The sequence below is a fragment of the Oncorhynchus masou genome, chromosome 18 (assembly GCF_036934945.1).
Source record: "Oncorhynchus masou masou isolate Uvic2021 chromosome 18, UVic_Omas_1.1, whole genome shotgun sequence".
NCBI classification, from domain to species: Eukaryota; Metazoa; Chordata; class Actinopteri; order Salmoniformes; family Salmonidae; genus Oncorhynchus; species Oncorhynchus masou.
In genome coordinates this window covers 72,065,077-72,082,646 of record NC_088229.1, presented here as the reverse complement: position 1 = coordinate 72,082,646, position 17,570 = coordinate 72,065,077, and the positions used below count along the sequence as shown (strand labels likewise).

The following is a 17,570-nucleotide window of genomic DNA, read 5'->3' as shown; positions in this document are numbered from 1 at the left end:
ACCTTTATTTAACCAGGAAGGGATCATTGAGATTTTAAATCTCTTTTTCAAGAGCGTTCTGGCCAAGATAGGTAGCAAGAAGTCATTACTCAATTGCAGACAGACAACTAGAAAAACTACAAGTTTAAAAACTACAAAACCACAAGCTTTGTGGATACCAGCCCTGGTCTGTCACCATGTTCTCACTATCAAATCAAATCAAAGTTTATTTGTCACGTGCGCCGAATACAACAGGTGTAGACCTTACAGTGAAATGCTTACCTTCAGGCTCGAACCAATAGTGCAGAGAATAAAGTATGTGTGTGTGTGTAGGTAAGTAAAGAAATAAAACAACAGTAAAAAGACATTTGAAAATAAGAGTAGGAAGGCTATATACAGTAGAGAGGCTATATACAGACACCAGCTAGTCAGGCTTATTGAGGTAGTATGTACATGTAGGTATCGTTAAAGTGACTATGCATATATGATGAACAGAGAGTAGCAGTAGCGTAAAAAAGAGGGGTTGGCGGGACACAATGCAGATAACCCTGTTAGCCAATATGTGGGAGCACTGGTTGGTCGGGCAAATTGAGGTAGTATGTACATGAATGTATAGCTAAAGTGACTATGCATATGAGATAAACAGAGAGTAGCAGCAGGGTAAAAGAGGGGTTGGGGGGAGGCACACAATGCAAATATTCCGGGTAACCATTTGGTTACCTGTTCAGGAGTCTTATGGGTTGGGGGTAAAAACTGTTGAGAAGCCTTTTTGTCCTAGACTTGGCACTCTGATACCGCTTGCCATGCGGTAGTAGAGAGAACAGTCTATGACTGGGGTGGCTGGGGTCTTTGACAATTTTCAGGGCTTTCCTCTGACACTGGTGTAGAGGTCCTGGATGGTAGACAGCTTTGCCCAACAGGCCAACAGGCAGTGCGCACTACCCTCTGAAGTGCCTTGCGGTCGGAGGCCGAGCAATTGCTGTACCAGGCAGTGATGCAACCGGTCAGGATGCTCTCGATGTTGCAGCTGTAGAACCTTTTGAGGATCTCAGGACCCATGCCAAATCTTTTTAGTTTCCTGAGGGGGAATAGGCTTTGTCGTGCCCTCTTCACGACTGTCTTGGTGTGTTTGGACCATTCTAGTTTGTTGATGATGTGGACACCAAGGAATTTGAAGCTCTCAACCTGCTCTACTACAGCCCCATCAATGAGAATGGGGTATGCTCGGTGCTCCTTTTCCTGTAGCCCACAATCATCTCCTTAGTCTTGGTTACGTTGAGGGATAGGTTGTTATTCTGGCACCACCCGGCCAGGTCTCTGACCTCCTCCCTATAGGCTGTCTCGTCGTTGTCGGTGATCAGGCCTACCACTGTTGTGTCGTCAGCAAGCTGAAAATGATGGTGTTGGAGTCGTGACTGGCCATGTAGTCGTGGGTGAACAGGGAGTACGGGAGGGGACTGAGCATGCACCCCTGGGTAGCGCCAGTGTTGAGGATCAGCGTGGCAGATGTGTTGTTACCTAACCTCACCACCTGGGGGCGGCCCGTCAGGAAGTCCAGGATCCAGTTGCAGAGGGAGGTGTTTAATCCCAGGTTCCTTAGTTTAGTGATGAGCTTTGATGGAACTATGGTGTTGAATGCTGAGCTGTAGTCAATGAATAGCATTCTCACATAGGTTTTCCTTTTGTCCAGGTGGGAAAGGGCAGTGTGGAGTGCAATAGAGATTGCATAATCTGTGGATCTGTTTGTGCGGTATGCAAGTTGGAGTGCGTCTAGGGCAGGGCTGCCCAACCCTCTTCCTGGAGATCTACTGTCCTGTAGGTTCAGTCCAACCCTAATTTAGCATGTCTGATTAGGGTTTCTGGGATAATGGTGTTGATGTGAGCCATTACCAGCCTATGGACCCACAGAGTAGGGCTGCGCGATATGGCCTAAAAATCATAAACTCAGCAAAAAAAGAAACGTCCCTTTTTCAGGAGCCTGTCTTTCAAAGATAAATTGTAAAAATCCAAATAACTTCACAGATCTTCATTGTAAAGGTTTTAAACACGGTTTCCCATGCTTGTTCAATGAACCATAAACAATGAATGAACATGCACCTGTGGAACGGTCATTAAGACACTAACAGCTTACAGACAGTAGGCAATTAAGGTCACAGTTATGAAAACTTAGGACACTAAAGAGGCCTTTCTACTGCCTCTGAAAAACACAACAAGAAAGATGCCCAGGGTCCCTGCTCATCTGCGTGAACCTGCCTTAGGCATGCTGTAAGGAGGCATGAGGACTGCAGATGTGGCCAGGGCAATAAATTACAATGTCTGCACTGTGAGACGTCTAAGACGGTGCTACAGGGAGACAGGATGGACAGCTGATCGTCCTCGCAGTGGCAGAAACACACTGTCGCTGGACCAGACAGGACTGGCAGAAAGTGCTCCACTGACGAGTTGCGGTTTTATCTCATCAGGTGATGGTCAGATTTGTGTTTATTGTCGAAGCAATGAGCGTTACACTGAGGCCTGTACTCTGGAGCGGGACCAATTTGGAGGTGGAGGGTCCGTCATGGTCTGGGGCGTTGTGTTACAGCATCATCAGACTGAGCTTGCTGTCATTGCAGGCAATCTCAGCGCTGTGGGTTACAGGGAAGACATCATCCTCCCTCTCTTGTGGTACCCTTCCTGCAGGCTCATCCTAACATGACCCTCCAGCATGACAATACCACCAGCCCTACTGCTCGATCTGTGCGTGATTTCCTGCAAGACAGGAATGTCATTGTTTGCCATAGCCTGCGAAGAACCCGGATCTCAATCCAATTGAGCACGTCTGGGACCTGTTGGACCAGAGGGTGAGGGCTAGGGCCATTCCCCCCAGAAACGTTCGGGAACTTGCAGGTGCCTTGGTGGAAGAGTAGGGGTAACATCTCACAGCAAGAACTGGCAAATCTGGTGCAGTCCATGAGGAGGAGATGCACTGCAGTACTTAATGCAGCTGGTGGCCACACTAGATACTGACTGTAACTTTTGATTTTGACCACCCCTTTGTTCAGGGACACATTATTCCATTTCTGTTAGTCACATGTCTTTTGAACTTGTTCAGTTTATGTCTCAGTTGTTGAATCTTATGTTCAGACAAATATTTACACATGTTAAGTTTGCTGCCACTGCGAGGACGATCAGCTGTCCGTCCTGTCTCCCTGTAGCGGCGTCTCACAGTACGGACATTGCCAGTTATTTCCCTGGCCACATCTGCAGTCCTCATGCCTCCTTGCAGCATGTCTAAGGCATGTTCACGAAGATGAGCAGGGACCCTGGGCATCTTTCTTTTGGTGTTTTTCAGAGTCAGTAGAAAGGTCTCTTTAGTGTCCTAAGTTTTCATAACTGTGACCTTAATTGCCTACCGTCTGTAAGCTGTTAGTGTCTCAACGACCGTTCCATAGGTGCATGTTCATTCATTGTTTATGGTTCATTGAACAAGCATGAGAAACAGTGTTTAAACCCTTTACAATGAAGATCTGTGAAGTTATTTGGATTTTTACAAATTATCTTTGAACGACAGGGTCCTGAAAAAGGGACATTTCTTTTTTTGCTGAGTTTAGGTCACCTAGCCACCCTGAGTTTTCTAAATAAACCAAATTTGATCAAATTAACATTTTCCTCTTTACACAATTAAATAAGCCTATTTTAGGCTATAAATACATCGCTTGGACTATAAATACATGACGTTACTGCTTCGTTTCCCCTGGCCAGAGGGGACCAGAGTGCATAGGCTTCTCTAGGCTCTCTGCAGCTGTGGTTGTATTCATTAGGCTACAGTTGATCAGACTGAAGCGCAGATTAATTGTGCACGAGTTGACAAACCACGAAGCGAATCAAAAGTGTTAGGGAGAATGCCAGCTATCCCTGCTGTACCATAGATGGAAATAAATCTTCACATAATGCTACAAATGAAGAAACGTATGCTACACATTATAAACGTAATGTATGCTACAAATGAAGAAACCCAACATATGCTACAACTGATAAACGCAATGTATTCTACAAATGATAAACACAACCTACGCTACAAATGATAAACGTAACGTATGCTACAAATGATAAACATATGCTACAAATGAAGAAACGTGTGCTAATGAAGAAACGTATGCTACAAATGAAGAAACGTATGCTAATGAAGAAACGTATGCTACAAATGATAAATGTAACTTATGCTACAAATGAAGAAAAGTAACATATGCTATAAACGAAGAAACGTATGCTACAAACGAAGAAACGTATGCTACAAACGAAGAAACGTAACATATGCTACAAATGAAGAAACGTATGCTATAAATGAAGAAACGTGTGCTACAAATGAAGAAACTAAATCTATGGCCAAACACTACTGTACCTCAGAGCATGGAGAAGACTTGGGGGGGTGGTGGGGGTATTGTATATCACTTGGACACCTATATGTATGTCTTATATAATAGATAGGCTGGCCAAGAAAACTCAGCAGAAAAGAGAATACTGATCTAAACCAGATGTTCCTTGCCTATATAAACTAGAATGTATTTGTATTTGTGTCTAAGAGAGTCCAATGTTGGCTGCGTACAGAAAAGGTCTCCCCTGCGCAGGTCACTATTGAATAAAGCCTGGGTGAATGATTAGCAGTTTTATCGATGACAAGAGCAGATTTTTCAACACTCGTCTTTTATTTTGTCCACTCTGGTCTCCCAGGGCCTGGCGTTCCTCTCGTCCACTCTGGTCTCCCAGGGATTGGCTGTCCTCTAGTCCACTCTGGTCTCCCAGGGATTGGCTGTCCTCTAATCCACTCTGGTCTCCCAGGGCCTGGCGTTCCTCTAGTCCACTCTGGTCTCCTAGGGCCTGGCGTTCCTCTAGTCCACTCTGGTCTCCCAGGGCCTGGCGTTCCTCTAGTCCACTCTGGTCTCCTAGGGCCTGGCGTTCCTCTAGTCCACTCTGGTCTCCCAGGGCTTGGCTGTCCTCTGGTCCACTCTGGTCTCCCAGGGCTTGGCTGTCCTCTGGTCCACTCTGGTCTCCCAGGGCCTGGCTGTCCTCTAGTCCACTCTGGTCTCCCAAGGCTTGGCTGTCCTCTACCAGGGCCTGGCTGTCCTCTAGTGCACTATAACAAAATGCAGGTTTATTTTTTCTCTACAAGGCGTTATTGTTTAGAACGAATCTTTTATATTTGTCTCGTTAGATTGCATGTATATGAGGATTATGTGTGTGTACATGGGATTACGCGCTAGGGCAGTGAAAATTACTTTAGGCTCTGCCTTCTGCCGTGAGTTTTGACATTGTAAACCCGTGCTTTCACGTCACAACAATATTCTACATCAATCGTCCTGTTGGAATTCAGCGTGCAGCCGCGGTTTCACATCTGCGCTTCTCTGTTGTTCACTCAGGTAGGATTGGATTTGAGCACAAACGCATACCTCAACAAGAATGGCTATCGCAATCGTCAAGATCGGAATCTCATTGAAAATGCTACCAAATAACAGTGCCGTGTTCTTCAAATCGGACGGTGGGAGATTTGGCCAAACCAGGACGATTAAATTGCTAACGGGGTCAAAGTACAAGATTGAAGTGGTTGTCAAACCTGGGGCTGCAGAGGCAACGTAAGTATGGTTGGGGTGAAATGTTTACCGGCGCTCGCGCATCAGGCAATATAATGTCTATCCAATCCAATAGGTTAAATTGTGACAATTTCTCTGTTGAGGAAAACAATATTCTGTCACTGTCCATCACTGCCTGTTTTATGTTTTTGCTCCGTTTTTATTATACTAACTCAGTGTTTCATAGTGTGAATAATATGATTCGGCACATTGTCTTGGCAAAGATCACAACCCGTGGATATTATGTCGCTGCTTTAATCTAATTAAATGTATAGGTTAATTAAGTTGGTCATTGAGAACATTGATAAGACACACGCCGGAGGAGGTTGTGATTCGATGTGGGAGTTATGTGAGAGAGAGCGCGGTTAGAGTTCCCACTAACGTTAGATGTTCAAACTGCAGCCCTAAATTGGCAAGGCCTATATCATAGACTACAAATGTATAAGAACAAGAATACGTTTTGGACTTAATTTAAGGTAAGGGTTATGCATACGGTTAAGCAGTTTGGTTAAGGTTAAGGTTTGTGTCCGGAAGGTGCAGGGAGACAGAAGTCGCTGCCAGATTGTGTCAAATCCACTACCGATTCAATTCTAATTTGATTTGTCACATGCCGAATACGTGTGACGTTGACTTCACCAAGAAATGCTTTACTTACGAGCCATTTCCCAACAATGCAGAGTTAAAGTAAGACAATTTGGCTAAACTAATTTTATGTAATAGTAACACAATAACATAACAATAACAAGGCAATATACAATGAGTACCAGTACCGAGTCAATGTGCAGGGGTACGACGTAATTTAGTTAATTGAAGTAATATGTACATGTATGTAGGGGTGAAAGTGACTCGGCCATCAAGATAGATGATAAACAGATTAGCAGCAGTATGTGTGTTGGAGTGTCAGTGTAGTATGTGGGTATTGATTGAGTCAGTTCAACAAAAAGTGGGTTATACGCAAATAGTCCAGGTGGCCATTTGATTAACTGTTCAGCAGTCTTATGGCTTGGAGGTAGAAGCTGTTTATGAGCCTTTTGGTCAAATACCTGCCGTGTGGTACCGCTTGCCTCGCGGTAGTAGAGAACATTCTATGACTTGGGTGGCTTGAGTTTGACCATTTTTAGTGCATTCCTTGCAACCCTCTGTAGCGCATTACGGTCAGATGCCAAGCTGTTGCCATACCAAGCGGTGATGCGGCCAGTCAAGATGCTTTCAATGGTTCAGCTGTAGTTTTTGAGGATCTAAGGGCCCATGCCATATCTTTTCAGCTTCTCGAGGGGGAATATGTGTTCTCCTGCCCTCTACACAACTGTGTTGGTGTGATTGGAGTGGACCATGATACAGTAGGTCCTTAGCGATGTGGACACCTAGGAACTTGAATCTCTCGACCCGCTCCACTACAGCCCCGTCGATGTGAATGGGGGCGTGCTCCGCCATCCGTTTCCGGTAGTCCCCGATCAGCTCCTTTATCTTGCTGACGTTGAGGAAGAGGTTGTTGTCCTGGCCTCCAGCATGTGTGACATTAGGCTTCCAGCATGTTTGACAGAGACCAGCATGGTTGAAGGCTACCTAGTTTTTTTGTGCATTTTCTACAGTAGTAGGATAAACATGCACTCAAATGTGTTTCTGTATTTGGTTACCCATTCCTGTCTTTGTAATTTATCATTCCATTTATTCTGGAATTATAAATTACACTGATCTATCTCACCTCTCTATCCACACCCCTTCATCCATCCGTTCCTTTGACTGATTCATCTACAAATAATAATGAGTAGTTACTTATGATGCAAGGTGATTTGTAGGTCAGTCAATCGACAGTCTCCTGCGCTGTCGGCTACAATGTCAAACAACCCCAGTATCACCAATCCACCCTCCCCCCCCACCCCACCCCACCCCCAACCCCTGCCCCAGTCAAGCGGTCACCAAAGTATTGTCTGTGATGTAACTGTTATGGTCCTGTCCTGTCCTCAGCACTATGAGTGTAGGCGGAGTCATCTTCCCCTTGGAGCAGAAGTCTAGAGACCCCCAGTCTGTAGTCTACACTGGCGTCTACAACACAGAGGGCATGACTCACACCAAGAGTGGAGACAGACAAGCTGTACAGATCAGCTTGCAGGTAATAAAGGCAAATTATGACATGACGACGTGTGTCGTCTTCCTGGGATTACAGACATAAAGTACTTTTACATATATTTTTTTTTAATGAACAAGTAGACAAAACAATTGACCCTTCGCTAAGCTCCGCCCGCCTTGGTTACTGTTGCAACCTCGAACAACATTTTCCCAGAAAGCCCAATTCCTCATTCAACTACTGGTGAAATCCCCTCACAAAGATCTCAAATTGTGTTTCTAATACACAATGAACTGAAACACAGACAACCCCTTGCTAATAAGGAAACTCTTGGGTGTGTTGTGGTGGACTGTCATTACAATTACTTCACGGGAACCTAGTAAAAAATAAGTTTATAGCGTAGCTAGCCACTGAATGGCTCTCAATTCACCATGCCTGCATGTAGTCAAAGCTATAACCACTTTGGAGATAATTAGTGCTCTCAAATCGTATCCTGATGTCAACAGCAGATGGAAGTTTTATTCATTTTAGCTAGCTAAAATACATTTTGAGAAAACAAGTTATATTAAGTGGCTAGCTAGCTAGCGTTAGCAACGTTTGATGGTCAATGAGACTGAGAGCTAAGCAGTTTAGCTTGCAAACAATGTAACACAAGTATAATTTGGGATTAGAGAACTTCTCTAACAGGCTCAGGAATCACAGTATCAACTACTCCTGTTAGCAAGTACAGTAGAAAATAATTGAACAAACTGTTAAATTATTTAGCCATTTAAACATTTACTTTTGGAAGAAAACTCTGTTTTGCTTTAGCCCGCACTGGCTTTAATGCGATTTAATTGTGAGCTTGTTATCCATTGGAGCGCTGTGATTGGTTGCCCAAATTTCTGGGGCGGGGCTTAGTGAAGGGTCAATTAACAAGTAGACAAAACAATTAACAAACAGACAAAACTATTAACTAGTTGACAAAACAATTAACTTGTAAACAAAACAAATAACTAGTAGACAAAACAATTAACTAGTAGACAAGTTAATTCAGAGCAGTTCACCAGTCCCATTACAAATACCTTAAAACTTCAATGACTAGCTTGGGCATTTATTTGCTTAAATCACTGAACACAAAAGCCGTTTATTAGAGCTAAACTAGATTTTTGCTCATTTGCATCGTTAATTGTTTAATTTTCAGCATTCACTTCCTGCATTTTAAAATACAAATGTTCATTTCCTGCACTAATGTGTTATCATTTACACACTGTGTCAAAATGTTTCGTTTGTCTTAGTATGCCTCTATACCGGGAGGCTCATGCCCATCCCCGATACTGTATGTTAATATCTGTTCTATGGATGGGTGTGGGTGTAAGTGTGTCTGTGCATATGAATGGGAGTGTGCGGGAGGGTGAATATGACGTATGTGTAGGAGGCCGGGAGAGACTGGATGTGTGGATGCATAGGTTATATGTTGTTCTGCATGTGAATGAAGGAGAATGGACGATGTATGAATTGGGTATAAATGTGTCTGAGAATAAAAGGGAGAAGGAGCTTCAAGCCCTATAATGGCATAGCACTTCACAGTACAAAGAAGTATTTGCTTTGTGTTTTTTGTGTGTTCTCTGTTAAATGTTTGCTCAGCCTACATGTTCACATATTTTATATGTGTAATGTACACAATAACTATCTATTCATACTATGACCATTATCCATGGGATGTCCACTGCCCTCATGAGACATAAGCCTGCATCAGGTTTTTAAACATTTAATTAGATTGTCTGCAGATGTGGTTTTCCTGCAAGAGCTACACTTCAAAAAAAGGAGAAATAGAATATTTAAAGAGGAACTGGGTTGGAGAGGCCAATGCTGCCACCTACTGTAGTAACAGCAGAAGTGTAGGCATCCTGATAAATAAGAACACACCCTTTTCCCTTATATCCCAGCACACGGACCAAGAAGGACATTTAAAAAATGTTGATTGTTCTTTAAAACGGGGATAAAAAACACATTGACTCCATTGCATATCCCCCGCAGGCGTAAACCTTGTGTGTTTTTTAGATAGAATTCAAGCTATATTAGATCAAACCCAGACAAGAACATTTTTTTTGAGCTGGTGACCTAAATCAAACATTTAGCAAGTTAGTCAGACATAGCAATAAAAAAAGGGAAATTCAAGGAGCCTCCGAAGAGACTGAACAATATAATCTCTACAAATATTTCCCAGGACATCTGGAGATTATTATTCCCAATGACAAAAGACTACCTCTTTTTTTACAGACTCATACGTTTAATCAATTGCGACAATAAAATAACAAAACCCATAAGCAACAGAATGGTAAAAGTCTTACCAGTCTTGTTACATAATAATCAAACGAGGTTTATTAAAAATAGACACTTACAAAACAAATACAAAAACATGTTTCAGTGTAATACAATATGCTAAGGTACAAGATGGTAGATTTATCAATAATTGCTGCTGATGCTGAAAAGGCTATCGACCGGCTTGAGTGGCCTTTTTATTTATCTTTGGAAGCATTTAACTTTCCAGCTGAAATAATACATTTTATAAAAATAATATATAAATATCCTAAAGCAAAAATATACACAAACAATACACTATCCAGTGAAATAGCTTTAGAAAAGAGCACGAGACAAGGATGTCATCTCTCCCCCCTCCTGTTTGCATTGGCAATTGAACCACTAGCAGAAAGAAATAGACAGGACCCAAACGTAACAGGTATCAGTATTGGTAAACATGAATATAAAATACATTTATTTGCAGACGATATCCTGATATAATAAACTAATATTGAAAACGCAATGTCCACCTTATTAAAAATATTTTCGGAATACTCTAAAATCGCAAGATATAAAATGAACGTGGGAAAAAACAAAACAATGACAATGAGAAAAATAACAACTCATGATCCACAGCAATCCTTTAAGTGGACCACAACAAATATTAAATACTTAGGATGCTTAATAAGTGACAATAAAGAAATATATAAAGATGACTTTATCCCATTACTCAACAATATGAAAGCAGACCTAATTAAATGGAACAATCTCCCCATAAATCGTACAGGTAGAATAAACGTCTTTAGCATGGCTCCCATTGAGAATGGCATGTCTCCCATTTAGAATGGCATGGCTCCCATTTAGAATGGCATGGCTCCCATTTAGAATGGCATGGCTCCCATTTAGAATGGCATGGTTCCCATTTAGAATGGCATGTCTCCCATTTAGAATGGCATGGCTCCCATTGAGAATGGCATGTCTCCCATTTAGAATGGCATGGCTCCCATTGAGAATGGCATGTCTCCCGTTTAGAATGGCATGGCTCCCGTTTAGAATGGCATGGCTCCCATTGAGAATGGCATGGTTCCCATTTAGAATGGCATGGCTCCCATTTAGAATGGCATGGCTCCCATTTAGAATGGCATGGCTCACATTTAGAATGGCATGGCTCACATTTAGAATGGCATGTCTCACATTAGGAATGGCATGGCACCCATTTAGAATGGCATGGCTCCCATTGAGAATGGCATGGCTCCCATTTAGAATGGCATGGCTCCCATTTAGAATGGCATGGCTCCCATTTAGAATGGCATGGCTCCCATTTAGAATGTCATGGCTCCCATTTAGAATGTCATGGCTCACATTTAGAATGGCATGGCTCACATTTAGAATGACATGGCTCACATTTAGAATGACATGGCTCCCATTGAGAATGGCATGGCTCCCGTTTAGAATGGCATGGCTCCCATTTAGAATGGCATGGCATCTCCCATTTAGAATGGCATGGCTCCCATTTAGAATGGCATGGCTCCCATTTAGAATGGCATGGCTCCCATTTAGAATGGCATGGCTCCCATTTAGAATGGCATGGCTCCCATTTAGAATGGCATGGCTCCCATTTAGAATGGCATGGCTCCCATTTAGAATGGCATGGCTCCCATTTAGAATGGCATGGCTCCCATTTAGAATGGCATGGCTCACATTTAGAATGACATGGCACCCATTTAGAATGGCATGTCTCCCATTTAGAATGGCATGTCTCACATTAGGAATGGCATGGCACCCATTTAGAATGGCATGGCACCCATTTAGAATGGCATGTCTCACATTAGGAATGGCATGGCACCCATTTAGAATGGCATGGCACCCATTTAGAATGGCATGTCTCACATTAGGAATGGCATGGCACCCATTTAGAATGGCATGGCACCCATTTAGAATGGCATGGCTCCCGTTTAGAATGGCATGGCTCCCGTTTAGAATGGCATGGCTCACATTAGGAATGGCATGGCACCCATTTAGAATGGCATGGCTCCCATTTAGAATGGCATGTCTCCCATTTAGAATGGCATGGCACCCATTTAGAATGGCATGGCACCCATTTAGAATGGCATGTCTCCCATTTAGAATGGCATGTCTCCCATTTAGAATGGCATGTCTCCCATTTAGAATGGCATGTCTCACATTAGGATTGGCATGGCACCCATTAGGAATGGCATGGCACCCATTTAGAATGGCATGTCTCACATTAGGAATGGCATGGCACCCATTTAGAATGGCATGTCTCACATTTAGAATGGCATGTCTCACATTAGGAATGGCATGGCACCCATTTAGAATGGCATGGCACCCATTTAGAATGGCATGGCACCCATTTAGAATGGCATGGCACCCATTTAGAATGGCATGGCACCCGTTTAGAATGGCATGGCTCCCGTTTAGAATGGCATGGCTCCCGTTTAGAATGGCATGGCTCCCGTTTAGAATGGCATGGCTCACATTAGGAATGGCATGGCACCCATTTAGAATGGCATGGCACCCATTTAGAATGGCATGGCACCCATTTAGAATGGCATGTCTCCCATTTAGAATGGCATGTCTCCCATTTAGAATGGCATGTCTCCCATTTAGAATGGCATGTCTCACATTAGGATTGGCATGGCACCCATTAGGAATGGCATGGCACCCATTTAGAATGGCATGTCTCACATTAGGAATGGCATGGCACCCATTTAGAATGGCATGTCTCACATTAGGAATGGCATGGCACCCATTTAGAATGGCATGTCTCACATTTAGAATGGCATGTCTCACATTAGGAATGGCATGGCACCCATTTAGAATGGCATGGCACCCATTTAGAATGGCATGGCACCCATTTAGAATGGCATGGCTCCCATTTAGAATGGCATGGCTCCCATTTATTTTCGGTAATACCAATTACCTCAGCGAAGACATTCTTTAAAAAAGTATATTCGGCCATAACAGACTTCATATGGGCAAATACAATTCATAGAATAAATTGGAAATATGTCCCTAAATCTGAGGATGGTTTTAACCTTCCAGATTTGGAATTGTGTCAACTCGCCACCCAAGGCTTTTACTTGCGATATATTGTTAAATGCACTAAAGAGGAACAATGGGTAATTTAGCTTTTCAGAATCCACCGATAAATTGGCCCACGTGGAAAACTAAATGCATAGAAACCGTAATTGACATGGCAATAGGAAATGTAATTATTTCCATGACAAGTTGTCCATTGTTTATGTCTATGTATGTTTTTGTTTATTGTAAAAAAAAAAAAAAATAAATACCTACATAAAACATTACAAAAAATAATGTAAAAAAATATGCCTCTAGTAAAAAAAAAAAAGAAAAGTGATCCTCGTTGACTGTTATTACATTTGTTTCTAGAGGGCGATCGGACGATTTGTTGGGGTCTGTACTCCCGAAGTTGTTGACAGGTGTTTTTTGCTTGCCAGCATTCTTAGCAGCCAATGGCTAGCAGTTTCTTCCTGGTGATGAAAACGGATGATTGACATTGTCTTTTAGAGTCATTACTGTATGATTTAACGTTACAAATTAAACCTGGCAAAACAATTCATGATAATTAATGCTGACCCCCGTAAACAATTCATTTAGACCCTGCGTTAATTTGAAACCCGGCGTTCATTTGCTGGAATGTGGGCCGTTGCCCACCTATTAAAAGGGGCAGGTGGCTATTTGAGACTTAATTTCTGTATATCTACATCATATAGCCTGGTCACAGATCTGTTTAATATCTGTATCATACAGCCTGGTCCCAGATCTGTATCATATAGCCTGGTCACAGACCTGTATCATATAGCCTGGTCACAGACCTGTATCATATAGCCTGGTCACAGACCTGTTTAATATCTGTATCATATAGCCTGGTCACAGACCTGTATCATATAGCCTGGTCCCTGACCTGTTTAATATCTGTATCATATAGCCTGGTCACAGACCTGTATCATATAGCCTGGTCCCTGACCTGTTTAATATCTGTATCATATAGCCTGGTCCCAGATCTGTTTGATATCTGTATCATACAGCCTGGTCCCATATCTGTATCATATAGCCTGGTCCCAGATCTGTTTGATATCTGTATCATACAGCCTGGTCCCAGATCTGTATCGTATAGCCTGGTCACAGATCTGTATCATATAGCCTGGTCACAGACCTGTTTAATATCTGTATCATATAGCCTGGTCCCTGACCTGTTTAATATCTGTATCATATAGCCTGGTCCCAGACCTGTTTAATATCTGTATCATATAGCCTGGTCCCAGACCTGTTTAATAGCTGTATCATATAGCCTGGTCCCAGACCTGTTTAATATCTGTATCATATAGCCTGGTCCCAGACCTGTTTAATAGCTGTATCATATAGCCTGGTCCCAGATCTGTATCATCTAGCCTGGTCCCAGATCGGTTTAATATCTGTATCATGTAGCCTGGTCCCAGACCTGTTTAATATCTCTATCATATAGCCTGGTCCCAGATCTGTTTAATGTCTGTATCATATAGCCTGGTCCCAGATCTGCTTGTGTGGTATATAACCAAATCCTATGGGCGTCGTCATGCCATGACCATAGGTGTTGGGGCAAGACAGCACAAACAGATCTGGAAACCAGGCTATGCATGATCCATACGAACACATTCACAACAATCACTACAGCCCATTACACATGTAGGATATTCATTATTAGGCGTCAACTGTTCATGATGCAAATTATGAGGACAGCTCTGAAGCAGTGTGTCTGTTTATTATTATTATTATTATTATTATTTGTCTTTTCTTACTAGACATGACTTTGCTTATAGCTAGCTACTTTATTCTCTCACCTAGTTACCTTAAGATGAATGTACCAACTGTGACTGTGACAAGTGGTTCTCTCACCTAGTTACCTTAAGATGAATGTACTAAATGACTAACATGTCAATGTTAATGTATTATTTTTTTTAGGGCTGTCACACCTTCTTTAACCTCAATTTTTTTTAGCTGTATAGATGATGGATAAGAGCGTCTGCTAAATGACTTAAATGTAAATGTAAATGTAATGTATTTCGGGATGTTTTCAGTGTATTTTGAGCTCTTTCAGACAATCGCAAAGAAAAACAAAAAAACAAATGTGTGCACTTAAAATGACAAAAAGTTAACTTGAGTTCACTGATTGACTCTGACAGACCTAAATATTTTCCCTCGCAGTTCACAGAGGTGGGCTCTTTTGAAGTGGTGTGGCAGGTGAAGTACTACAACTACAACAAGAGGGACCACTGCCAGGGGGGCAACAGTTTCAACAGCATCGAGTACGAGTGCAAGCCCAACGAGACACGCAGCCTGATGTGGGTCAACAAGGAGCTGTTCGTCTGATGGACCAACCAACACAGACAGCATCAGGGTTGTGTTCATTAGGCACCAAAAACGGAAGTTAACGTAGTGAAACTGGGCGGTACTACCTGAAATTACAAAAGCTGAAGAACATACGGACATCCAGGTGCTTTCCGCAGGTGCTGGAGTTGTAGGCAAACTCATGGAAAACAGAAAGGAAAACGCCTCACCTGAAATTAGCCAATGAAAATACCTGTTCCAGTTTTCCGTTGCAAAATGTTTTGCTACGGCGTGCCCTAATGAACACGACCCTGATGTCACTGAAATGAGAGATGGATGACAATCAGCCGCTGTGTGTTTCAGCTGTAGCCAGCCTGTAAACCCCTCAAAGTGGATCATTTGCTGACTACTCGTGAAACTGTTAACCCAAACATCTTTTCCTCGGAGTCTGTTGTGGCATAATGTTCACCCTCAGGTGTATTCTGTTCCATGGAGTGTGTGTGTGTGTGTGTGTATGTGTGTGTGTGTGTGTGTGTGTGTGTGTCTATGCGTATCCATGAAGGCAGTATGTTAATATGTACACTGTATGTCCAGATGTTGCGTGTGTTATAGTACTGTAATGAGCAGTCAGTGTTTTTAAAAATTTATTTAAAAATTGTTTTAGTTTTTTTTGTTCAATTAAAATGTTGTCCCATGTGTCGTTTTCCCATGTGTTGACAGAGGACAAGTAGTATAGGACATCTGTAGAAGTGAGTGTTTACATTTAGAAGATTTCACTAAATATTTTCACTAATTAAATCATTGAAATTATCTTATTTTTAATTTGGGCTGATTTTGACTAATCAAAAATCGATCCTCAGAATATCATATTTCTGTAATAAGTTGTTAGCCAGCACTTGTGTATCTTATTTCTCTCTTTATTTTTGTCAAATTAAAAGTGTTATTATATTAGTTGGGAAAACACTATCAATACTGAACAGCAATATAAACGCAACATGTAAAGTGTGAGATAGATTTGGGCCAAACTCAGTAAATAAGTAAGTAACTCAGTAAAATCTTTTGTAACGGGTTTCTTCCATCTCCTCCTCTGACGAAGAGGTGGAACAAGGATCGGACCAAAATGCAACGTGGTTCGTTCGATACATCTTTAATGATGAAAAAACACGAACAATACAAAATAACAAACGTCGAAAACCGAAACAGCCCTGACTGGTGCAACAATCACAGAGACAGGAACAATCACCCACAAACACACAGTGAAACCCAGACTACCTAAATATGGTTCCCAATCAGAGACAACGATAATCACCTGACTGATTGAGAACCGCCTCAGGCAGCCATAGACTAATCTATACACCCCACACAACCCCAAGACGAAACACACTACAAATAAACCCATGTCACACCCTGACCCAATAAATGAAGATAACATAATAAATATAGACCAGGGTGTGACATCTTTGAGATGGTTGCAATGTTGAATTCATTTTGTTGTTCAGCATATATTTTTTTTTCAACAATATAACTTACTATGAGATATGTAGTGAAAATGCAACAAAATGTTTTTTAATTATCAGAGCACTGTGCAATGTTACGACATCTTTATTAGATTGTGGATATGTTGTTAATATAACTCATGGTAGTTTTAACATTTTGTGTGTGGGGGGGGGGGTATTTGTAAATATAGTAAATATATTTGGGAAGACATTTGTGTGCTTTTTTATTTTGGTCATTTGAATGCGAGAAAACAACAAGTATGTTAATTACTATGTAATTACTATTTTCCCATGTCATTTCTTAATACCTGGACATTTCTATACCCTAGAATATAGTAAAGTTCAACCCAGTTAGTTGTGGTTTTGGGTCAGTTGCTTCTTATTTTTTTATTTAAAAAAATAAAATAAAAAATCTTCTTAGGTTTACAGTCTAAGAAAACATGAAAGAAGCGTGCTATTTATCCGTCCATAGCATTCTGCTATGACGTTGGGGACTTGCATGCCTTGGAAATGAAGCATGAAAACATTCTGCTGTGATGAAACTTGCTTGAAAATGCACTCTTTAAGGAGGTTGCGTAATAATGTTGTGGTCCTCTGTGGCTTGCAACACCAGGATTGTGTGTTTGATTCCCGCTGGGACCACCCATACAAAGAATACATGCGGCAGGCAGGTGGCGAGAGTAGGGACGGCAGGTAGCCTAGTGGTTAGAGTGTAGGGACGGCAGGTAGCCTAGTGGTTAGAGTGTAGGGACGGCAGGTAGCCTAGTGGTTAGAGTGTAGGGACGG

The 17,570-nt window shown here is 42.0% G+C and overlaps 1 protein-coding gene across 1 annotated transcript; it reads left to right on the top strand.

Annotated features, from left to right (window-relative positions):
• Positions 1 to 5,268: 5,268 nt before the first annotated feature.
• cnrip1b (cannabinoid receptor interacting protein 1b) lies at positions 5,269 to 17,164 on the top strand. Its single transcript, XM_064924416.1, has 3 exons — positions 5,269 to 5,588; positions 7,554 to 7,698; positions 15,166 to 17,164. The coding sequence occupies exons 1-3, from the start codon at positions 5,416 to 5,418 to the stop codon at positions 15,328 to 15,330; spliced, it is 483 nt and encodes a 160-aa protein (XP_064780488.1). The 5' UTR covers positions 5,269 to 5,415; the 3' UTR covers positions 15,331 to 17,164.
• The last annotated feature ends 406 nt before the right edge of the window (positions 17,165 to 17,570 follow it).

Excerpts from the sequence above, each read along its gene's own strand:
- cnrip1b (XM_064924416.1), top strand. The coding sequence starts at position 5,416 with ATGGCTATCGCAATCGTCAAGATCGGAATCTCATTGAAAATGCTACCA. Across the intron at positions 5,589-7,553 it reads CCTGGGGCTGCAGAGGCAAC|CACTATGAGTGTAGGCGGAG; the intron begins GTAAGTATGGTT and ends TCCTGTCCTCAG. Across the intron at positions 7,699-15,165 it reads CTGTACAGATCAGCTTGCAG|TTCACAGAGGTGGGCTCTTT; the intron begins GTAATAAAGGCA and ends TTTCCCTCGCAG.